The sequence below is a fragment of the Oryza sativa genome, chromosome 1 (genome assembly GCF_034140825.1).
Source record: "Oryza sativa Japonica Group chromosome 1, ASM3414082v1".
NCBI lineage: Eukaryota > Viridiplantae > Streptophyta > Magnoliopsida > Poales > Poaceae > Oryza > Oryza sativa.
In genome coordinates this window covers 22,592,428-22,617,307 of record NC_089035.1, presented here as the reverse complement: position 1 = coordinate 22,617,307, position 24,880 = coordinate 22,592,428, and the positions used below count along the sequence as shown (strand labels likewise).

The window sequence follows — 24,880 nt, the reverse complement described above, 5'->3', positions numbered from 1 at the left end:
GCCACAGCATCTATGGCAGGTGGATCATCAAGGTAATCATCTTCAACCATCTCATCGTCTAGTGGCCATCTTGTAGCATCGGCGGCGGCGGCGGCAGAAACAACAGCTGCTGATGCGTCCACCTCGTAGAAGTCGATGGCCGCGTGAGTGCCCAGGAGGAGGTCGTTGTTGTCGAAGTGGGCCGCGTGGTATGCCGGTCTATGTTGCTTGTGCGGCTGCGGCGCCAGCGCGAAGGTCTCGGCGTGCACACGCTCGTGCTCCCCACCGGCGATGCCGTGTCGGGTGTCGGCCCAAACTTGTCGTACACCGTGGTCGATGTCGTTGAGGCCAACGAGTCCGGCCGGGCACATTGTGCGAGCGCGGCAATAGTGGCCTCCTAGTGGGTGGGGGTTGCAGGGAGAGTCTGGCGAGGTTCTTGCGCTACTCCCTCCGTCCTAGAATATAAGAATTTTTAGAGTTGGACACGGTTATATGAAAATATATAGAATTAAATAGTAGAGGGTTGTGATTTGATGTGAATTGAAGGTAGGTGAGAAAATTGAATGGTGGAAGGTTGTGATTGGTTGAGAAGAAAATATTGGTGTAGAAGTTGTTATATTTTGCGACAAATTCTAGAGGCTAGAAGTAGTTATATTTTGGGACGGAGGGAGTACTTATTACGTGTAGTCTACAAAAGTAACTTAAATTTTACCATAATTATTGTTTAGAACGTGGTTTTGGGCTGGAAGAGAGCAAGTATGTTACGGAGGACATTCTTCTCTCAAAATAGTCTTTAACAGACAAAAAAGTGACCCGCGAATCATCAGGGGACTACTATTTTTCCCCTTTTTTCTTTCTCCAAAACATTGATCCGGTGACAACTACTTTTTTTCAAAAAAAAAAACATAGATTTATCCTGTTAAATCAAAGATGTTGTAGCAGTCTCTAATCAGAAGAAAATAGAAGGCTAACCACATACAAATGGGGCACATACAAATGGGGCACATATGCAGCAGTTGAGATGGTCATGACAATCTCATCTATTGTGGAAGCTCATCGACGACGTATGGTCGACGTCGCCTTCTCCCTTGACATAGGTAGGAGGCACACATCCGTCCCTATGGCATTCCATCGTGGTCGGTGTTGTTGAGGCCAACGTGTCTAGCCGTGCACATTGTGCGAGCGCGTCAATGGCGGCCTCCCCAGTGGGTGGGGGTTGCGGGGAGAGTCGAGCACCAGATGGGGTTGGAGGGGGAAGAAGTCATAGTGTGCGTCCTCTGCCTCGTGGTTGATCGCCTCCTCCTGGATCTGTCCAACGAATGCCATGAAGGCCCTACCGAAGAACTGCATACAAGCTATGTGGCTTTCCATTTGGGAAATGGGTATCTCGCAGGCACTCCGGTGAACAAACAAGCGTAGCGTCCAAGCGCTGATGCGCGCGGGGCACGCCTGATATTGGCGCTCCTGCTCCTGCTCCTTGAATGTCACCTGGCGGACGCCGACGCCCTTAGCCTCGAGGATGCTCTTCTTGGCGGCGAGGTTCTTGCACATCTCCAGTTTTTGACGCAGCTTGGAGAGCTTGGCAAGCTCGCGCTCGACCTTGCGTTCTAGGTGCCACATGACGCCGGTGGCGCCGGACTGGGGATTCCTTGCCCACACTTGGGCCTCGTATTTGATTGAACTCATCAAATCATCTCGTTTCTCCGGTAGAGTTGCTTGGACAAAACGGCGGATATTGCGGGTGCCGAAGAGGCGCTGCGCGTTGAGGAGCCGTACCTTCTCGTCCCCATGAAGTATGACGCGAGCAGGCACTCCAGCGAGCACCCCATCTTTTGCTCCCTGCAGGTGGCGCATCGCGGCCTCTGCTGCTGCGGCGGGAACGGAGGCGGCGGCAGTGGAGATGACTTGGGCGCAAGGGACGGATCGTCCACCATTGTCGCCGATGTCGACTGCGATTTGGGCAATTACGGGAGTGGCCGGCGGCGAGGGAATGGAAGGCAAGGTCAGCGGGTGTTGGTGTGGGCTCGCCGATGGCAAGGGGATGGAAAGAGAGGTCAGTGGGTGTGGGCGTGGGATCACCGGAAGTGAGGGGAGGGAAGGGGAGGTGAGAGAAGTCGAAGTCGGTGGGCGTGGGTGACTCGGCGTGGCCACGTGGGCTCGCCGGCTGAGGTGACCAGGGCAATTCATATACAAAGAGTGAAGAGCTCTCTCCGAGTTGACAAGTCAGACCACTTACGCCACCGACATGTGGGCCCAAGTTGTAGTGTTGTCCATGAAAATTTGTGCAGCTGGCTGTTCACCTTGTCTATTTCCACATGTCTCTCTCCCTATCCCTCAACATTTTCCAGCTTCTCGTCGCAATCGCAATTCACAACCACCTCCAAAATCACACGAACCCCAAGGCCAAAAGAGGTTTTTCCTTGTGTGCCATTAAGAAAGATGGTGTCTGCCTCTGTGCGACTAAAAAGTTCGAGCCTCCCTCTCTACCCACGTCAAACTTTATCGCGCCCTCCACACCATTCGGTTGCTATTTTGTTTGGGTTTAACCGTTTGGCAGCTCTGACATGTGGGCCTGGGCAGAAAAAATGTCGCTCTTGCCCTTTCAGTCGCTGGCATATTGGAGACCCCTGAGCGGGCCCTACCTACTGTACTCTCACCACTACTACAGAAATGGTTTTTCCGTACGATGGGGTGATTTGGTTCCATGCGGGTGACTTGTGTCCGTGCCTGCAAAAATCCCTGCCGGGGGGCGGGTCGACGAGCCGTATGCGAAGATGCATTATCGCATGCGACTGCTTAGATCGGCCGCATGCGAAGATCGATTTTCGCATGCAGCCGTCTTAAGTGACCACATGCGAAGATCGATTTTCGCATGTGGCTAGGCCGGCCGCATGCGCTAATGTTGATCTTTGCAGACGATTTCGCGCATGCGGGCCAGCCAACCGCATGTGGAGATAGATTCCAGCCGTCTGCAAAAACCTTTTCTGTAGTAGTGCACCTCTCTCTCTCTCCCTTCTTCCCGTCTTCCTCTCTCTCTCGTGAGCGCAATCAGGAGCGGCGGTGGCCGGCAGCCGGCGGCGGGCACGGCAAGGGCGCGGCGGGCGTGGCGAGGTTGTGTGGGCGTGTCGAAGGATCCCAATGGCACGCTCTTGACGTGGAGGGAAGCCGACAACGACCCCTGCGGCTGGTCCAGCGTCACCTGCACCGACGACGGCGACGGCAGGGTCGCCTGCCGGCGTGGTGCTCGCCAACTCCTCACTTGCGGGCTACCTCCCATCCGAGCTGTCATTGCCCAACAACCAGCTCGCCGACCAGATCCCGGTCGCCATCACAGCGTTGCAGAAGCTCGCGGCGCTCGCCTGGCTCACAACCTCCTCTCCGGCCAGATTTCGGCGGGGATTGGGCAGCGGTGGAGGTGTGGTTGGAGATCTCGGAGGAGGGGTCGAGCACGGTGATGCACATCGCTGCCTGCGAGGGGCATGCCGAGATCGTCGAGCTGCTGCTCCAGCGCGGGGTGGATGCTGTCGCTGCCGGCGAGATCGCCATGGCTGCTCGCTCGCTCGGTCGACGCCCGCCTCCCTGCCACGCAAGCCGCGCCCTCACCACGCCCGCCGCCGGCCACCGCCTGCCTCCCGGCCACTGCCGCTCCCGACTGCGCCCACAAGAGAGAGAGGAAGAGGGGAAAGAGAGAGAGAGAGAGGTGATAGAGTATGAGAGGTGGGAGAAGAGGCAGACAAGCACGCGACGCAAGCGAGACAGTGCAACGCAAGCAAGCAACAAGCAGCTAGCTAGCTAGCGCGCGCCGCGGCAATGGCGAGATCGTGGGCGAGGAGTACTGCGCCGCGGAGGAGCGGGTGCTCGATCACGGTGAGCAAGACCTCCCACTTCTCCCCCGGCGACGGCTTCGCGGCCTACGACCACCGCACCGGCCTTCAGGCAGTCGAGCTAAGGTCCATCTCACCACGCCGTGGGCGCCTGCGCACGGGGTCGGCGGGCCACGCGTCGGCCTCGTAAGCGACCTCGCCGGCCGGGCTGACCTCCTCCGCGCGCCACCAGGGACCGGAAGACCCCCGCGCGCCGACGAGGAGGCACGCGTACCGGTAGCGCACGGCGGGTGATCAGTCATCAACCAATATATATATATATATATAAGTATAATTGCCGCCGATCCAATTAAGCCGATGAGATCTCGATCGAGATTGGAATTTCGGCGCGCTGCGAGGCTAGGCTAGGCTGGTCGATCGATCGGCTCGCTCCGGTGGCACATGAGCAAAATACACAGAGAGATGCATGGAGCTCTGGCCGAAATATGCGGCCGCGTAAGGGCACCTGCGTTGGATTCCGAATAGGGCGACGACGTACGTACGGATCGTTCGAGTCTCGGATTCTCTCTTATTAATTCGTCTCGAGCTCTCCATCTCTCTCGTATCGTAGCAGTGGCCGGCATTGCAAAATCCACCGCAATATTGCAGTTGCAGTAACCCTGTTCACATGTTCCGTCCAGCTGCATACTATTACCAGCTAGCTAGATAAATCAACCTCTTCTTTCAATTTTGTTGCTATATCGTATATACGGAAGAACAGTTGATGCTATCGAGATCGATCGGCAGCAAATTGCTCGAGTCTTTTTTTTTTCTGAAACTAAATCGGCAGACAGTGGCTGCCAATTATATTTTTAATAAGCAGGAATAAAAACTCAAACGGGTTACGATAAAGAAAAAGCATCGTGCCGAGAAAGTATTGCCAAGCTCCCCAAAAATAAATACTACCGTTGTCGACCGAACAAATTCACAGCACGTACAACAACTCAACGCTACAACCCACTCATAGTAGACCACTGATGGAGCCCAAATGCAAGTCATCAGTGCCAAAGCTTGCACAAAAGCGATAGCAGGTCCGACTTTCATATTGAAAGCATGTCATCGTTGTTAAGCTTGCAAAAGCAAAGCACCTCCGACTTCACCACAAACTTGTATCGTTGTTGTCGAGCTCATCATAGAAACGACCAAGCAGCTCCGACTTCCCACGGCGGACATCAGCCAAAACCATCATATTACCACTTCCTGCTTATTGCTAGCACCAGCACACCTAGAAAGAGACTGCACCGTGTTACCGTTGCTGAGGTTCATCGCGCCTCAACAATAAAGCAACTTCGACACCACCTTGCAAACTGAAACAAAGGCATTGGCTGCCAGCCGCAAGCAAGAAGCGGATCCAGGAAAGCGAAGGCCTCGCCGAACATTTCGGGCCTATTTAGCGTTGGTGTGGAAGTAGAAATCCCTAGAGCTAACGCCAACTCCACGACCAGAGATGCGCATGAAAAGGTTCTCCAAACGGTACCCACAGCAGGGACGCGACGTGAATCGTCGCTGCCGTTCACCTGGAAACTGGGGCAAGGCTTTCACCTGGAGCACAATGGTGAAAGAATAAGAGGGAACACACCATAACGATGTCTCCAAGGAGAGGGACGGTGCCAAAGGGTGTCCCCATCGTCAAGCCGGCCAAAAGGCACGGCAAGACTTTCGCCTACAGTTCCCTGTCCGCTCCTACACACCTAACCAATCCGCACACACGACTGTTGCAAGAATGCCGCACTAGCCCTGACTAACCGACCCTCCGGCGAGCAAGAACCTCGGAGCTCCCCGCGGGCACGGCCTCACCGAAGGCGCAACTATCAAACCACCTCCACCACACACCAACACGCACGGTCCCCGAGAGCCGCCGACCTCACCAACGCCGTTCCCAGCCGTGAGGGCGATCTGGGTACCGGCGCCACATGACCACCACGGCTCCTTGCCCGACAACCGCCAGCCTCACCGTCGGCCGCACCGGCCAGCCGCGCCATCGCCCGCGTCTTCTGCCGCCATTAGCTCGCTGACCAGATCCGGCGGCGACGGGTCGGTTCCAGCCGCAAGGGAGGGGCCGAGTGGGGGGGGGGTTGGATCCGGTGGCGGCGAGGCGGGGGAGAGGAGGGGAGGGTTCGCCCGCACCTGGCTACGACGATAGGTGCATTGTGATGGTTCAATTTGAAGATTGCCGACGCCCTAGTAATTTACTATTAATGCAATCTGGAGATAACCTACAATAAACTAAACTCTGAATTCAGGGGCTACTTGCTACTAATGCTGAAACAAGAGACTACTTTAACGACGCACTAGTAATCTATTTCCAAAACATAGGAGCCAAACTGTATTTCCAAAACCTAGGAGCCACACTGTTAATGCAATCTGGACATAAACCTACAATAAACTAAACTCTGATGAATTCAGAGGCTAATAATTGTAGCAGCACGTCTGAATTTAAGATTTTCTTCGTTGGCACAAGGCCGGCGAAGCATCAAGCATCTGATCTGATCAAAGCGCGGCCCTCCTCAGGCCGCTCCGTCGACGTCGCCGCAGCATCCATGGCAGAAGTAGTTAAGGGCTCGAGCTCGATCGAGTGCGTCGGGTGGCGGCGGCGGCGGCTGGGCGTATTGGCGGTGCCGCGCGAGCGCGCTCTGCGCGGTTGCGAGTTCGGCCTTCAGGCAGTCGAGCTCCCGCTCGAGGTCCATCACCACGCCGTGGGCGCCGCGCACGGGGTCGTCGGCCCGCGCGTCGGCCTCGTAGGCGACGGACACCGCGGCGTCGCGCCGTTTCCCCGGGTCCCCGCCGGCCGCCAGCAGGAAGCCGACGACGTTGCCGACGCCGAAGAGGCGGAACGCGTTCCGGAATAGCCGGCCGTCCGCTGGCTGGTCCCCGGCCGCCGGGAAGCAGCGCGCCAGCGGGCATCCCGTCGGGCACGCGCGCCCCAGGTGGGCGCACGCGGCGCACGCCGCCGGTGGGTCGTCGTCGTCGGCCACTGCGACCGGCGAGATGTCGGCGACGAACGGGCGCCAAGGTTGGGCCATGGAGATCGGCGGCGAGACGAGAGCTGGGTCTCCGTCGGATTGGTAAGTTGGGGCACCGGAACGGAGAGTTCGCGGCGAAATATGCGGCCGCGTGCACCTGCATGCGTCGGGATATATATACAGATAACACAGGACGTGCTTGAGGTGAATTTGGGCCAAATTAAATGGAGAAATTTAATGGGATCGATTTTTTTTTTTACACATACAAGGCCGCACCCGTTATTTGTATAACTTAGCTATATAGAATTTTTTTAAAAAAATGGTAAATTGATTGGGACAGGATTAATAAGTCCATTCTGGTGAAATTAAGATACATATGTTATCTTGATTTGGATATTTTTCAAACTACTAAATGATATATTTTGTGTGAAAATTATATATATGTATTAAAGTTGATTTAAAATATAAAATAAATCTAATTTTTAAGTTTATAGTAATTAAAACTAAATTAATGTTAATGGTTTTCTTGTTTTTTGTGCCCTAGCTTAATCTTTGTCTAATCAACTTCAAACGGGGTAAACATGAAGGATAAATTCAGTCTACAATGAAAGGAACAAAAATAATAAAACCAAGCAACAAAAATAATAATAGTACTGTGCATGCACACAAATAGAATTTATTTTTTAATGTCGATTAAATTTTTATTTGTTGTTTTTATGTAGATTAAATTTATATTAATTTGCATGTTTGTATAATAGTGATTTTGGATCTGTCATAATTTATATCAGCATTGCGTAATGTTGATGTGGATCGGAGTAGAGTTAGCGCAAAACTCTCACAACCCTAATACCCTAAAATAAAACAAAAATCCGTACAACATCAAAATTCTGCCTCTATATTTTACGCTACATAAGACTTGCCATTAACCTGAGTCAAGTTATTCACTGTTTCAGTGTTTCATCCCCAATCGGCCGGTACTTTTACATATTTTCCCATTATAAAGGGTAATTATAAGCTGTGTTTCCTTGATGGCGTCAACAACGGTCAGCACTCCTCCACTGCTCCACAAGGAGTCAAGCAACGCAAGGACCGCAACCTGCATTCGGTGAATACTGATCAGCAATATATGTCGGCCTTATTCATTATTATTATTTGTTCAACTTTTTTTTTAAAAAAATATTTTTTTCAAAAAACTTTGTTCTACTGTATTTTAACCACTTATTTTAAGCTATTTATTAATTATATTATATATCAATATTTAGTTTATGATATACTTAATAATCTAAACCAAACATGTTGTCAATAACAAAGTATAAAGAATAAAGAAAAATGTGGAACTATGCGGGAATTAACACACAACTTTGGTGCGACAAGCCAACAAATAAAAAAATGAAGGTACAAAACTAAACATTAGAGATATGAAACCATTTTTTTTCTTGAATAATTTGGACACCACTGCATAACAATTATCATTACAAATTTTCCTAAAAGAAAGGGATCAGAGGCGGCTGTGGCAATTCGGCTGGCTAAACCGATCGAGTAGACTGGTGTTTGCTAATTACGCGTGGGTCTACAAAAGTAACTTAAAATTTCACCACAATTATTGTTTAGAACATAGATTTTGAGCATATATATGAAAATAATAAATTTGATTTGTTAAAATAAAAAAATTTTACTTATTTTGGATTTATGTAAAAGGATTTTAGGTGGTCAAGCTTGTTGACTTAAAAAAAAGTCTAAAGACGACCGCTTTTATGACTAGCAAGAGAGCAAGTGTGTTACTAATAAAGGATATTCTCGTTTGAAAATATAGACTTTGACATAAGAGATGACCCGTGAACTATCCGGTGACTACTTTTTTTTCTCCAAAACATAGATTCGGTCCGGCGACTACTCTTTTTTTGTCAGAACATGGATCCGGCGACGACTACTTATTTTTTTTAAAAAAAAACATAGAGCTATCTTGCTAAATCAAAGATGTTGTAGCAGTCTAATAAAAAAATAGAAGGCTAATCACATACAAATGGGGCAAATATGCAGCAGTTGAGACCGGTCGTGACAATCTCATCTATCGCGGAAGCTTATCGACGAGGTATGGTCGACGTTGCCTTCTTCCTTGACGTTGGCAGGAGGCGCATGTCCGTCCCCATGGCGTTCCGGCGCCGTCGACGTCGCCGCAGCAGCATCTACGGCGGGTGGATCAACGAGGTAATCATCTTCAACCGTCTCGTCGTCGCAGTGGCCATCTTGTAGCATCATCGTCGGCGGTGGCGGCGGCAGAAACAGCAGCTGCTGCTGCCCCTGTGGCGGTGGCGGCGGCGAGGGGAGGAAGCCCCCATTGGAGGCGACGGCGACGGGCGGCTGCTGTTGCTGCTGGGCCGCGGCACGGCGATGGAGCTCGATCAGCCCCTTCACCGCGTCGAGCTCGGCCTTCAAGCGGGCGAGCTCCTGGCTGAGGCCCTTGACGATGCCGGCGGCGCCGCCGAGGGGGTCGATCACCCACGCGTCGGACTCGTAGACGACCGACTTCATGGCGTCGTCGCGCAGCTCCTCCGACGCCGAGGCCATGACCCTGAGGATGTTCTTGATGCCGAACAGGCGGTGCGCGTTCCGGAACCGCGCCGGCTGGTTGGCCGGGAAGTAGCGCGCCAGCCGGCACTCCGGCGTGCACCTCCGCCTCTGGTGTTTGCACGCGGCGCACGCCTGCGGGTGCGGCGGTGGAGGCGGCGGCGGCGGCGGCTGAGGTGGGGGCGTGGTGCTGGTGTTGGAGGTGGGGGAGGAGTGTCCGGACGAGGACGGCCCGGCCTCCTCGTCGCCCATGGCAATCGCCCCGTGTGTCGCGGTGGATATTTGATGAGGACGCGGCTGCGGCGGCGTAGGGTTGGTTGCATGCCTTCCGATTTGCACGGGATGTTTTTGGTTAGTGATCAAACGGCCGGAGAGCGAGATACGCCGTCGCAACGACGAACCCTAGCTAGCTAGAGTTCAGTGTTTTGGGCCTTTAGCCCGTAGGCTCTTGAACGAAACAGAGGTTGGAGATGGCGTATAGGTATAGTTGGCCATAAGGCCCGAGGCCCGAAGGCCCAGCCCATGGCACGCCTTTTTGGCCCGGCCCAAGCACGGCACGGCCCGACTTGGGTCGGGCCCGTGCTGGCCCGGCCCGACCGTCGGGCCGTGCCTGGGCCTCCCCACCGGCACGCTGGGCTGGCCCGGCACGATGGGCCGACAGGCCAGGCCCGGTACATAAAGTATAGGGACTAAAAATAGACATATAAATGTAACAGTCTAAAGAATAGGGACCTTAAATAGACTTATTTTAGCTATTTATATACCCCAGCCCAAAGAAGAGGGAGGTAAAATAGACTTTTTGTAGCTGTACATATGTCACAGCCCAATAGGAGGGAGGAAATTTAGACTTATTCTGAGGAAAAGCACGACGGCCCATCGTGCCTTCGGGCCGGCTCGGCAAGGCCCGAGGCGTGTTGGGCCGTGCCTGGGCCGTGAGTGCGGCACGTGGGCTGGCACGGCACGGCCCGGTGCGTCGGTCGGGCCGTGCCGGCCCGACAAGCCTCGGCCCAGGCACGGCCGGGCCTGGGCCGTGCCGTGCCGTGCCGGGCGGCCCACATGGCCAACTATACGTATAGGCTCATTCTTGAATGAAGTCTCTTTATTATCTTATTATGGCTAAAGTATCGTGAATGCCCGAATTATAAATCGGGGCAGCCTAGGCTGGGGCGCCCGATCAATTCGGAGTAAAATCGGGCGCTGACGTTAGCGTCCGATTTACGTGCAAAACTATTTTAAACTGATTTTTCTCTTAAATTACTTATCAAAATCATAATCCGATTGTACCATTAAATTCGTTATAATTAAATCTTCAAAACAAGACCATATATGGATATATTCCGATGAAAAAAAATATTAGCTTATTATTGAATTATTTTTTAGTGTTGTACGATGTTCCACTAGTTATATCGGAATTGTTTCACTAAGTAGATCGAAAATATTTCACTCGTTTAAATCAGGTGTTGTTTCACCTTATATAAAAACAATGTTTCGGCAAATAGCGAAAGAATGTTTCAGTTCACTGCAACATTTGATCCACACATAGTGAAACATTTTTCGGTGGAACAAAAAATAAAACGAATTCCCTTAATAGAGGGTTTCCAAAATATGTTGGTTTTTTTGTTGCAATGGAATATTTCAGTTCACTGCAACATTAAATCTATACATAGTGAAACATTGTGAGTGCACTAGGTGAAACATTTTTTGTGGAACAAAAATAAACCAAATTTACTTAATAGAGAGTTTCCAAAATATGTGGTTGATTTGTTGCAGGGGACCGGCACTGTTGTAACATACCGAAAATTAACCATTTTCTAACTCTGCACCATGCTGAGTCTTATGTTCTTAATAACTTCTTAAACCTAGGAAAATATAATTAGAGGGACCTTCTAAAACTAACTTGCATAAAATCCTTCTCTGGTATTCAATTTCTTTTGTGTTTTTCATTTAAAAATATATTTGGTTAAATTGAGGTATTTCTTGATTTGGTTTTAATTTAAAACCTTCCTTCGACTAAAATTCTTTTATTCAAATTTAGTTTCAAAACCCTTACTATTTTTTATGGATTATGATCCAAGAAACCTTCCCAATTTTGCCATTGAACCTAAACCAAAGTAATTCTAATTTTATCGGGATTATTTGTTAGCCCATCCTTTGACCTTAAACATATCCTTTGATTCTTGATCCAAATTCTTCCTTTTGATCTAGCCGGTGATCTAATTTCTGTGGCTTGATTTCCTTCTCGGCACAAGAATAATATTATTACAAACATTGTGAATAATTGCTCTTGTGCTAAGATAATATATTATATCCTTGTCATCCAAATCTTCTTTAAATTCAAATTCTATCCAAATATCCTATTAGCCTCAGACAATTCTTTGAAACCCATGCCATATATTTTGAGGCTAAAAATCCTATCTATCTTCCTCCATTTATTTCCTCTCCCTCTCATTTGAGTGCATCAAATAAATTCCGTTATATTCTATCTCTCAAAATATTGCACTCAAACTAGAAAATATCTCTTTTGGAAATTATATCCAAATATAATTTCCTTTCAAAATTCCCTATTCAGATTCCTTCCAAATACTAATCTCATCCAATTTCTATCATACAAATAACCTACAAAATTTAGAATTGATTTCTAAATTTAATTGGGCTAAAATCCCTTTATCTCTTCCTTTTGGCCCATCTTCCTCTTCGGCCCAGCCCAGCCGAGCCGCCCCTTCCTCCTCCGTGGGCGCTTCCAGGCGCCGCCATGCGCCCGCTACTGCCGCCGTGCACAACTCAGCTACCGCCGCCGCCATATTGCCTTCGACGCCAAGCAATCGCCGCCAACGTCCTGTCGTCGCCGCTAAGGCATCGCCGCCGACGTCATCTGCCACCTCACGCCGCCGACGTCAGCCTCTGGAGCAAACCGACATCTCCAACCAATCACAAGCCACAGCCGGCGCCGTCGCCTTCCTTCTCCACGTCGCCGCCACCAAGACCAACTCCATCTTCTCCTCTACAACCGACCTTCACAACCGACGTCTGAGGCCTATAAATAGAAGGCCAGCCCTCCCCTTTTCTCCACATATGAGCCGAGCTCCTCGAGCTCTCTCTCTCCTGTTATGTCTAGCCACCACCGGCCACTGCCGATCTCCCTCACCGGAGTGTTTCTGGCCAAGCCCTTGCGCCATCGGGTTTGCCTCGACGAGGCGAACTCATTTTCCTAGTTTCCCCTTCCTTTCCCCTTCCGAAACCAACCATCACAGCCACCTCCTCTTGTTGCCGGAGCAAGCTCTTGCCTTCGCCGTTCCGGTCTCCTCCCTAACCCTCTCTACCGGAAACCACCCTCCCTGAGTGCGCGTTGCTCGGGAACGCGTGTTGCCGCCGGCGTCACAGTCTTCTATCCACCGGAGAGCCGGCGCCCCTCCTCTCCCTTCTCTCTGTTTGTTCGTGGAGAAAGAGAGAAGAAGCAGGAAAGAAGAAGAAGAAGAAAAAGAGAGAAAAAGAAAAAGTCTGACAGGTGGGCCCCTGTACAGTACTACTTTATATTTTCTAGATTTAACTTGAATCCTATTCTTTAGAAGCCCATATCTCCTAAACCGTAGATCTGATTCTAGTCAAACTTGGACCTAAATTCATCTAAATTCAAACCCTACCTTTTGATACCAAATTTGCTATTTAAATATTTTATTTGAATTTCCTTGATTTATTTAAATGTCATATGCTTTTCAAATATCTCCTTTTACTCCAAAATACCCTTTAGCCAGTAAAAAGCCGCCGGTTGGAACTTTACGCCTTTCATGGAGACGTTTGCGGTCTATCGGCCCCGATGTCGAACCGTTGGTCGTAAAGCCCGGCAAAACCCAAACCCAAGGTCAAAGTGCTGCTCCGGGTACCCCACGCCTCAATGCGTACAACTGTCGGAGCTTCACTATTCCCTCGACCTCCACAGCACGTCGCACAATTAGCTCTCGGGCTCTGTGTGATCTTAGCTGCTCAGCCGCCACTCACGGTTGTCGGAGTAACACTTCCGCCCCACTAAATTAACCTGCACCCACATCTTATTCCTCTAGCCGATATGCTGTCTGCTGACACCGGCGAGAGAAGACACCAAATCTAGTCGTTATGCTGTTCAACACTAGCATCGACTAGCACACAACCAAACCCTAGCTGACACCTTGCTAGTTAAATCCCAGTTGTCATCCAAATTCCACACCCACCAGTATCGCCTATCCACCCTACTCTCAGTCACCTACTCTCTAACTACCTAGAACCTATACATAAAATATAGAGCCTAGCCAATATGCTGTCCTATCCCCAATCGGCCTAAATATAACCAAACCCTAGATATTATACTACCTAAACCTGCCACCAACCAATATTAGCTACATACTCGCTTAACCAGTCATATCTCTTACTCTCCGAACAACCAAGACCCACACATGAAATATAAGTGACATTTGTTGCTTGATCCCCTTTCTATCTTAGCCTCCAACCCTTTAGAACCCAGAAATATTAGCCAATAATCCCTATACCTTTTAAAGGAGATATTTATACCCCAAACCCAGCCTTTCTCGCCCTTTATCGCTTTCTTATTATTTTGTGACTTTTATTGAATTTGGTTCTTTCTCTTCTACGTAGAGTCTGTTATATTTTGGATGGCAACCTGTGGTATTTCAAGGATCGGATAATCAGGTTGCCTATCTCGGATTTATTTGCGTTGGAGCAAGGCAAGTTATTATTCCTCTCCTTTGAGCATAATAATCCTATATTCTATATCTCCAGTATCTTGTGCATTAGCCATACATGATTTTGAATGCATAACCTGAATATATAGCAAACCAGATATATGCTAGATTTTGCTTAGCCATGCCTAGTTAGATTGCATAAAATATAATAAACTTAGATTGGAACAGTACTGTAGAAATGGTTGATTTCCGGGTGGCTAGTACTGTTCCAACCGACATAAAATTGCCAAGTACATGTGAAGAACATACGAGTACGACCGCAATTCTCGTATGGGCATAGACCTAGCTGATTAAGTTATCTAGCAAATGTGGTACCTTTGTATAGTGGTTCTTCTTAAGTCCTCGCGCAGGAAGCAAACTTACGCTGAGCAGGGCGATTGCAATATTTACCGAGGCGCAGGTAAATATTTGAGATAAATTGTGATATCACAAACTGTGTGTGTATTGTGAAAACCTGGTTGAGATGACGGGGGTCTCTCAACCAGTTCTCTTCAAAAACCTCGGGAACGCCAGAATTCCTCTCGCTGCTGATAACGCTACGTTCAGAGCGCATGGGGACTAGAGTTCATGGAACAGGTACCACTGATGTTAGTAACCGAAAAGCTTTGCCATGACAAGGCTAATGTGTTTGGCACGTCATGGATTGCGGGTAAAGCGTACATTTACTGCAGTAAAGTATAAATGAATCTATTCGAATAGCCGTGCTCACGGATTTGAGCATTGGGACTCATATGGTATTTGGTTAGAAACTTAATTCCAAACTTTATTAAATATTGTTGCATTTAAAACATTCTAGGCTTTATTCCTCTATATTCTTTGATTTCTGCAAGTAAACCTAGATCTACTCAGATATTACCATTTCATGCATTCATTATTGAATATAATAGCTTGCTGAGTACGTTGTACTCACCCTTGCTTCAACCCCCTTTTTCAGAGTCCAATTGATGTTCTTACCGAAGCTGGGAGTTCAATCATATAAGTTAGTTCCATTCTAACTTAATCCTCAAGTATAGACTAGATAAATGGTTTAAGTCTATAGCAAAATAGTAGAGTTGAGTCATTCTATAGCTTCTGTTGTATTAATTAGCCACAAATTTGTAAACACCCATAAATATTTTGTAATAACATATCCTTCGGAGTCATGTTTAAATGTATGCAATGAGGATCCAAATTGTTAAACCTGTATCAATCTACTGATCCAAGGCTTGATACAGTTTTAATATGTCGGTTTCCAAATCATTAGTTTTGGGACCCGACAACTGTGGTGGGCCAGACACTGTGGTGGGCCAGCGGCATGCAGGCGCACGGCCGCGCGCTGGGAGCGGGGCCGGGGGGAGCGCCCAATTTTGCTCCCCCCGCCTGGTCGCCCGGATAGCAGAATCCCCTTATAAATCACAACTTATAAATACCAAATATATATAAAACACCTCAATGAACATTCCGTACCAAATAGAAACTATACCTAGTATATGGCTGTCGATAGAAAATACCCTCACAAATTTCACAAACTATAGACTATTGGACTGCTTTGATACCCGTGCAGCACTCCAACCTAATATCCCTCTTCTCCTCCCCCTCTTTCTCCCCACTGCCTTCACATTTGCATTAGAATGCACCCGCCTACTCCCCACTACTGTGCCGTCTGGTCTCTCCGGCTAGCTGAAAGGCACCAGCAAGAACCCAGTCAGGCGGTATTCTCTCCTTCCCTGTCCTTCTTCTCCCCCTCTCCTCAAGCCGAGGGTGGCAAGAGTCCCAGCCCTCCAATCTTACCTGTCTCCGGTGGTTCCTCATCGCTAAATACACCACTACTACCACCTACCGCCTTCTAACCACAACTCCGCTTTGCCTTGTCAACAACAAGAGCCCACCTTTTCTCCTCCATCCTCACAACTCTAACACCCATCTTTTCTCCTCCATCCTCACAACTCTAACACCGCTGCCAACGTCTCGCAACCCACATGTGTCCACCATCCACCGCACTACCACTTCCCACGACCATCCCTCTAAACCTAGTGATCTCATCTATGTTCCTCCCCCCCCCCCAACTTCTCCTACCCCAACTCGAAACCCTAAACCCTAACTCTACTATCATTTGTTGGGTCGTAAGAAGTAGAGAAGGGGTTCCCAAAGCTATAGGAGCTGGAGTTGAAACACAAATCATGAAGCAGATCATAAGGTCACAAATCTGCGAGAAATCCCCTAAAAAATTATGTTGAATGTGATTTAGCAATTCCATACAAAATATACCTTGAACCTATCTTAAGACAATATTGATCCTATGTGGTACTCATATGGCAGCAGTTCCATCATGTGACAATCTAGATGGTTAGAATACCTCTAATCCACTATGTTCTTTCTCCTAACCCCTTCTCAAGTTCTCATCCTTTCCTTATCTCATAACTAGCCAAATACCTGCGCGTTGCTACGGGTTATTCAAAACAGCAAAAACAATTACTTCCTCCGTTTCACAATGTAAGCCATTCTAGCAATGTAAGTTATTCTAGCATTTCCCACAATCATATTGATGTTAATGAATCTAGACTGTCTAGATTCATTAACATCAATATGAATGTGAGAAATGTTAGAGTGACTTACATTGTGAAACGGAGGGAGTATGTTGTTGTTGAAAAAAATATTAGCTTCTTCATCTTAAAAAAAGATAGTATTAGTTTCCATATAGATCAATGACTCCCATCATGCTAATAAGAGATGTCTTTTGATATCTCTATCTCTACTATTAAAAAAATTGAAGATGTTTCCACCAGAATTTTAGTACGTCATCCATATTTGAGTTGATTATACGTCGTCATTATCAAATTCAACCTGATTCTAGAATAACTATTATATACTCCTATCCCAACCTAACCCCTCCCCCTCCGCCAGCCCAAACTAACCGTCCCACACCATCCCGCACGCCTCCACTGGGCACCGTGCGCGCCCCTCCCACGATCGACATCTTTTTTTTGTCGTCTTCCCTTTTTTTGTTTTCTTTTTCTCCCTTTCTTTACTCACGGTAATCCTGATCCTCTCCATTTCCTTCCAATCTCCTATCTTTTCTCCTCCTTTTTCTCTCCTCATAAATATTTTTATGCGGCAAGTTTGTTACTTCGCAAATGCTTTCCATCTATAGTAAAAAAACATTTTACAAATTGAATAATCAAATTTCAATTTTTGGTCCATGAGGTATATATATATATATATATATATATATATATATATATATATATATATATATATATATATATATATATATATATATATATATATATATATATATATATATATATATATATATATATATATATATATATATGTATATATATATATATATATAAATGCACATGCACCAACTTATGAAATAGCCACCCGATCGATTTGTGAAGCTTTGGAAAGATGTACATAAGGGATTCTTCATGTGATGATGCATGCATCGAGTATAACCGGGTTCAATGTTATATATGATTTTTGACTTTGTTTGCTATTGTTTTGTTTGTCTTGTTTTGGTTTGTTGTTTAAATTGACAGAGTTTTTATTAATCGTGAAAATTTTCTTCACGTGTTGTAATACACAAGTGTATTTGCTTGTAATTATAAAATATGTACTTGTCAATAAATTGCGTTGTCTAGCTATCTCGTTTTAAATTAAAATAAAAACATAAATTTTTTTGATTTTTTAATCAAGATAACAAGAGGCAAATCAATAGAAAATTAAAGAATTGTCAGAGTAAAAGTAAAGACTGCATAGTATATACAAAATATATACAAAGGCTGACCAAACACTTACAATTTATACCTACACAATGGTCTTGCTAACCACCAGCACCATCACTATTATCTTTTAGACGTCGGTAGTATAGATGAAGACACGAGAGAACTGTGACGCACGATTGAGAAACAGACTCAGGAGATAGGGCACATGCATTGGCGTCAGAAAAGCTATGACGGATCTCCATATTTAGTGTGCTGTGGCTGTAATGGATGCATATAGTGGAGACATCCATGACACACGATATTGTACGGCCAGCGAGGAGCTTGTTCCCCTTCTCATGGCTCAGCCGTAGATTCCAGGCCAACGAAGCCTGGTGCGCACCTACACCATAGTCGTAGATGCCACTTGTTCCTCAACACCAGACCATGCTCGACAACGGCATTAACGGGGCAACACATATGCATATTAGATTTATTCTTCCATATTTTGCACAGTGGAGCATAGAGTCATTATCTATACATGAATCTTAGGGATAGGATCATGTCCCCCATCTCTGCGCGCAATATCTCCTACACTCGCTTTATGCTCCCTCCGGCATGCCGCTTGCCGTCCACAACCACGTCCCCACCCACAGTGCACGTAGGAGCCTTTTATTCCCCTCGTTCCGACCACCAACTTCTGCTGCAATACATGAGCTTGTTGGCTCAACTGCGAAGGAGCTCGTCCAGGAGGCCTAGCCCTGTAGATCCTTACCTCCCAATCCGCCGCCACAGAGCTAAATCTAAAGAACTGTGGTCTCACGTGGTACTGCAGCCTAGAGACCCTGAAGCACGAGGCGTTCTGGCCCGTTTTATCGGAGATGTTGTCCATATACGAGCATGTCCTCATTTACAACAAAGTTTCGTGCATGGATTGGCATGATACCACATATGTATCATATTGGTATATGTAGTACCACCCTGGTGTCACACATGTACCACTTGGTATAGAAAAATGCTATGCGTACGATGTTGCTGTACGATTTCAATACGATCAAACACCACACCATCCCTGTGGAAGTGAAACCAATTTTCATGTGGAACCAAAACGTAACACTGTCAGTAACGCTAGGAGAGAATCTTTTGATCGTACAAGTATAGTAAACATAAGACTGTACGTATAACGTTGCTCCTTGGTATATATAATTATGTTCGGTATCGTATTAAATCTACTCCTATTTGTACCTTACTCCATCTAAGAATTGGATTCAGCACACCTATTCTATATTACAAAAAATTTCAAATTACTAGTATTATTTTACAATGATTTGGTTTCAAAAGTCTAGTAATGCTTCGCAACTTGGCAACTCAATGCGGTTTGATTGACGTGTAGAGCAGCCATTGGCCAACGCATCGCCTTCCACGTCACCACGTCACTCCTTGCCCTCGCACAGTCGCACTAGTCCAAAATCGCCGACCCACACAACCCGCAACCCCACATCTCTCAGCCCCCGACCCCACTTCCGATCTCCACCCCCATCTCGCCGGCGATGCCGCCGCCGCCGTCGGCCACGGCGGGGCGGAGGTCCCCATTCTCCGCCCTCCTCCTCTACGTCACCTTCGCGCTCGTCATCCTGCTCCTCCTCACCTCCTACTCACCCAGCATCCCGCACCGGGGCCGCAGCCTCCACCGCCGCCTCAAGCTCCACCCCAGGAACCCCTCCCTCTCCGGGGCCGGCGCGGGGGCACCCACCGGAGGAAACGGGGCTCCGCAGAAGCAGCAGAACCACCACCACGCGGCGCCCTTCGACCCGGAGATCGCGGAGCTGGAGCGGCGGCTGGAGGACAAGGAGTGGGAGCGCGAGCACTACCGCATCCTGCACGGCGACGGCGGCGGAGGGGAGGCGGACGAGCACATGAGGGAATGGGAGGAGTTCCTCAGGGAGGACGAGGACTTCATCAACGACGACGAGCGGTTCAACCTCGGCGACCGCATCCGCGCGCTCTTCCCCAAGATCGACCTCGCCCCGCGCGACGGCTTCGCCTCCCTCGACGAGCTCACCAGGTGGAACCTCGAGCAGTCCAGAGCCGACCAGCTCCACCGCTCCGCTCGGGAGATGGAGCTCTACGACAAGAATGGCGACGGGGTTGTCTCCTACGGGGACTTCCGGGCTCAGCACAACGAATCGAGTGGTAATGTGGCAATTTTTGTTTTGGTTTTTTTATCTGTCCAGGAGTTCAAAACGAGTTCAATAAGGCTGGAAGCGAATCCATGAGACAATTTGGAGTAAGTGTTTTAATTAATGATTTGCAGGAGAGGTTAATTCGCTGGGGTTCCCATGGTGGAAAGAGGAGCATTTCAATGCTTCGGATGCAGATGGCCATGGTTTCCTTAATAAAACCGAGTTTAATGAGTATGCATTCATTTGAATTCTATTTGAAGATCATTTTTTTTATTTTGATTATTTAGTGTGCCATTAATGCTAATGTTTGAATGGTTGTGCTCCAACTTCAGCTTCCTTAATCCCAGCGATTCAGAGAATCCCCAAATTATCAATTTGCTCTGCAAACAAGAAATAAGGTGCTTAATTCTTCAACCCGATGACCGTTTCTTTTCGTAGTACTGTTTGCTTGGATAACATTCCAGAAACTCAGTAACGTACATAACCTCAATTTGAAGCCCTTTTGTTTGAGGTCTGAGTATCTGATCAGAAATCCTTACTTCCTTAGTGTTCAAAACACTATAATTGCTCTCTGATTCTAAGAACAGTTCCAGAGCTGTTCACATTTAAAACTTGGAAGCTACTATTGACAGGTAGAACTTTCCACTTTGTTAGTATACCCTTGACTCCTTACTGTTCCACTGTAAGGATCCTTAGATCATGATGAAGTAAACACCAGGATACATACAAAGCAGGTGGAGCTGGTTTCGCTAAAGAAGGGAATAGAGTAGAGACTAGATAATGGGACGGACAAAGGGGGTTGGGACTTAGATTTGCTCCATCTTTTATTACATAAGAAAGGTCCGTGTATTTAGAGCTTGTCTTAACAAATTAACAATTGGAGATAGACATTCTCAACCAGATAATATCATATCCCTCCAGGTTGCTAAATAAGATTTGCAAATAGGAGATTAGATGACAACCAACAAAGCTGCTGCTATAGTTTCATGGTTGCTGCTCAGTGCTCACACACATGACAGCTGCATTTTAATACAAGGTAGAACTTGCCACTTTGCAAGTAATCCTGAATTCCTGATGTATGACACCTAACAGAATTAAGGGTGGTAAAGGGCCCAACATTTTAGCCTAGAAAATTGGGCTGTGAAAGGACCCATGGGCCAAGCCCATTACCACCCGTAAACATAATGCTCACTCTGTTCCATATTATTAGTCATTTTGGGTTTGTTCTAAGTAAAACTTCTTCAAGTTTAATCAAGCTTATAGAAAAATGCAGCAACATTTTCAGCACAAAACAAATATACTTAAAAGTATATTCGATGGTGGATTTAATGAAACTAGTTTGGTGTTGTAGATGTTATGCTTTTCTATAAACTTGGTCAAACTTGAAGAAATTGACTTAGGACAAACTCAAAACGTCTTATAATATGAAAAGGAGGGAATAAAAAACTGAAGGAACTAAAATTTAACATGATCATGTTTATGTAGATGATATAACACTTCAAAATGAAGTGGTTAATTTGGTTCATTGAACAAGTGAATGCTGGCATCAAGGCCTTTAATATTATTGTTAATAATAATAACACTCGATCCAAGTGGAGAGACGTTCCGAAAGCATTGCTTTAAGGTCAAGAAAAGGCCCAGAAAGCCAGCTATCGCTTTAGTGAATAGTGACCTGCCACGACCATGGGGCATACACAGCAAGGGGCCTTTCTTTGCGTGATCCCAGGTTTGAGCCCTGGTTGGCAGCCTCATACCTGGAGGTCTTACCATTGTGCTATGAGCATGTTCTCCTCAAGGCCTTCAATAAAGCTATTTATCGTTGGTCAGGGCTCATGTAAATCCTTATAGCATTTATTCTTTTCTTGAGTTGTCCCATATCATAAAATTGGATAATCTCTTGTGTGTCTGTTAGAATGAACTAATCAATCAATTATTACTAACAGAATAACCCTGCTCACAAATAAAGCTCAACTCTTGCTCCGCATCATAGTACTACAATGGCCTTTTGATTAACAAGTGAACAAAGCAGGGAAATAGTGGGTTTGGGTGGGATAAGCTGGTAGGGTCTATTCCTAGTTGGTTAGTCCTAGGATGGGCCTAGGACAAGATTAAGTTGACCTGGACTGCACTTGGTTCAACAGGTCAAGTTAGTTTTGGCTTAGGTCATTGCTCAGATGGACTTGCTTTGGTTCCTGGCTGTGTGATTAAACATTTATCTCTAGATCGTTACCTAGTGGTAGTAAATACACATTTGTAATTTAATCCTTTCTAGAAAGCAATTGATCTTATACTTTTGTAATATCATATTCTTTTAAGCAACCATGTTAGATATTGGTACCCATTATTCTTGGCCTTGAAGTGTTAGCAAAGTTAAGTCTAATGTTTTTGTAGCTTTAAAATCTGCTTCCTCCTTCATATTTCATTTGAAGAAAAAAATCATGGCACGTTAACCATATTTTCACTATCTTAAATTCATTGCAATGAACATGCTAGGTTCTAGTAAACTATTAATTAGAGAATCTATTCCTCTTCAAGCCAGGGCTACTCCAAGTAACACTCCTGGGCAAGGCATGTTGCTATGGACTTCCAAACGCACATAAATATATTTTGCCTTTTCTGTAAAGTTGGCAATATTATATCACTATATGTTTCGTGGAAGGAACAGATTCCTATCATTATTTCCTTATTTGTGTGGATTGTAGGATAACACCGCAGTTCCTTGAGCTGACATTTTAAATTCCTTACATATCGTGCCATACCCAGACAGAGAGACAAGGATGGTGATGGAAAGCTAAACTTTGAAGAATATTTTCATGGGCTACATGACCATATACATGGTTATGATTACGAGAACGCAGATATTTCCCATATTGGGAACAATACAGTAGCTAAGGAGCGGTTTTCCAAACTTGACAAAGACAGTGATGGGTATGGAAGTGGAGCTTTAATTAATGACTTCCTCTGATATAATTATTTACTGAAGTATTTTCATTTTATATTTTTAAGATAAACTCTTTGCCTATGTAGGTTTATTTCAGAGCACGAACTAGAACCTGTTCTTGATAAGCTCCATCTTTCAGAACGTTATTATGCTAGACAACAAGCTGCCCATGCTATTTCAGAGGTTTGATTCTCATTGTTTTCCTGGAATTTCTACATTTTTTCTATTGTTCTTTGATATCTTGAAATCTATTTTCCCTTTGTCATGCATGTCTACAGCTTTCTATAGTTTTCCTGAACATAGCAGTAGATGAACTTTTAGTCTTTAATAGGTTTGACATGTCCTGATTTGATATTGTCAAAACCTAATACAGGCTGTAACTATCTAATCTCAGTATAGTGGGACATAAGAATACCCTATTAAATAGGTGTATAAGTTGCCCGTCCACCGCAAATCATTTGCTTTTCATTTTATAGTATCATCCAGAATTCAATAAATCTAGTTTTTTATGCATAGAAAAAATCACAGATAATCTGAGATTTTTTTTTATTTTGAGCCTTCTTATTTAAAATTTCAAAAACAACCTATTTTGAAAAATACACCTTTTGTCACACGTGGAGGGCAAATGTTGCTACTCCATGAATAGTGGAGATATATAAGGTACTGTACCGACTCTTTTCATGCCATATCAACCCTGATTTACCACATCAGTATGACTCTATGAGCGGCATGACCAAATCTTTGCCACACCAAGGTTTTTAACCCATGCTTCAGCATTGTGCTGCCACACTAATGAGAATGAAGAAGCTAAAGGTTTAGATATGTAAATAATGTTTCGGTAGAGTTCAATTGTCAAATATATTAAAAAGTTAAAAAAAAACTCGATAATCTGTCGTGGTTCCTGTTTGCACAAGGTTGTCCAAAAGTTTGCCTGTGAAAAATCTCAATGTATTATGTGCTTTCCTCTGATGCATGATGTGTCTCTTGTTCCCCGAGGATGACATGTTCAATTGGCTAATCCAAAAATTGCAGGCTGACAAAGATCATGATGGAAGACTAACTTTGGATGAGATGATTGAGAACCCGTATGCATTTTATGGCAGCGTCTTCCTTAGCGACGACGAAGACTATTTTCATGATGAATTCCGCTGAGGTGTCTGCAGGTGACTTGCATGCATCTGATGCACACCATACCGAAAATTGTTTTGCAGCTAGTATTCATTCAAATATTCTGTCCACAGATTGTTGGTGTTGCAAGTATGGTTTGCGGATCGATCCAAGATGCTTTCACCATCAGACTGAATGATCTAGGAGCTGCTAACCACACAAAAAGAGAACTTCAGCTGTTTGGTACCCTAGAGTTCTTTCTATCAGGTACTCAGGTGGAGCACCAAGCTGGCTAATGCCAGCGATATTAGGTTACATACATGCCAACTTGCCTGCCTTTATTTAGGGTGAGCCGCTAACCTGACCTGACATATGTTGTGTATTATCTCATCAGTTTTGTAAAATGCAATGGATGGAGTCTAGGAGAGCAATCATAGTAGAATGGACATGACCAGACCAGTGAGCTAATTGTGCCTTTCTTCTTTCTTTTTTTCTGAAGTGTGAGCTAAATTATGCCTTCCTTGTTGAAACATAATGACTGGATTGCTGATGGCGCTCCGACCGACAGTTTTCCTCGGCGCATGAGTGCGTCGTGGACGTGGAATGATGGAATTATTGTAGTTGCGTCGATCACATGGAAATGCATTATTCGGGACAGTCTACCCAACGTGTCGTGTCATGTCATGTCCATCGTGTCGTGCCATGTAGTACTAAGGTCCTGATCGATGGCATATATGACATGCTCCGATTCCAGGTGTTCTTGCTCGAAGTGTTGGGTTCTTTTTTGCATAAATCGAATTAGAGCATTCCTCTGGAGACACCAAACTAACACAAGGGATTAAGTTAAAGCAACCTTT

The 24,880-nt window shown here is 46.3% G+C and overlaps 3 protein-coding genes and 1 long non-coding RNA gene across 4 annotated transcripts; 2 read left to right on the top strand and 2 right to left on the bottom strand.

The window, feature by feature from the left end:
* Positions 1 to 6,349: 6,349 nt before the first annotated feature.
* Positions 6,350 to 6,865, bottom strand: LOC107280880 (LOB domain-containing protein 24). The gene has a single exon (XM_015782824.1). The coding sequence runs from the start codon at positions 6,863 to 6,865 to the stop codon at positions 6,350 to 6,352; it is 516 nt and encodes a 171-aa protein (XP_015638310.1).
* A 2,004-nt stretch (positions 6,866 to 8,869) lies between these two features.
* LOC107275883 (LOB domain-containing protein 1) lies at positions 8,870 to 9,625 on the bottom strand. The gene has a single exon (XM_066307928.1). It carries the CDS (start codon positions 9,623 to 9,625, stop codon positions 8,870 to 8,872), a length of 756 nt encoding a protein of 251 aa, XP_066164025.1.
* A 2,816-nt stretch (positions 9,626 to 12,441) lies between these two features.
* On the top strand, positions 12,442 to 15,295 carry LOC112939441 (uncharacterized). Its single transcript, XR_003243155.2, has 3 exons — positions 12,442 to 12,878; positions 14,000 to 14,088; positions 15,041 to 15,295. It is a non-coding gene; the product is annotated as an uncharacterized lncRNA (long non-coding RNA).
* Positions 15,296 to 19,264: 3,969 nt separating this feature from the next.
* On the top strand, positions 19,265 to 24,582 carry LOC4326305 (uncharacterized). Its single transcript, XM_015794305.3, has 7 exons — positions 19,265 to 19,985; positions 20,107 to 20,206; positions 20,308 to 20,373; positions 22,739 to 22,903; positions 23,003 to 23,099; positions 23,949 to 24,079; positions 24,158 to 24,582. The coding sequence occupies exons 1-6, from the start codon at positions 19,343 to 19,345 to the stop codon at positions 24,066 to 24,068; spliced, it is 1,191 nt and encodes a 396-aa protein (XP_015649791.1). The 5' UTR covers positions 19,265 to 19,342; the 3' UTR covers positions 24,069 to 24,079; positions 24,158 to 24,582.
* The last annotated feature ends 298 nt before the right edge of the window (positions 24,583 to 24,880 follow it).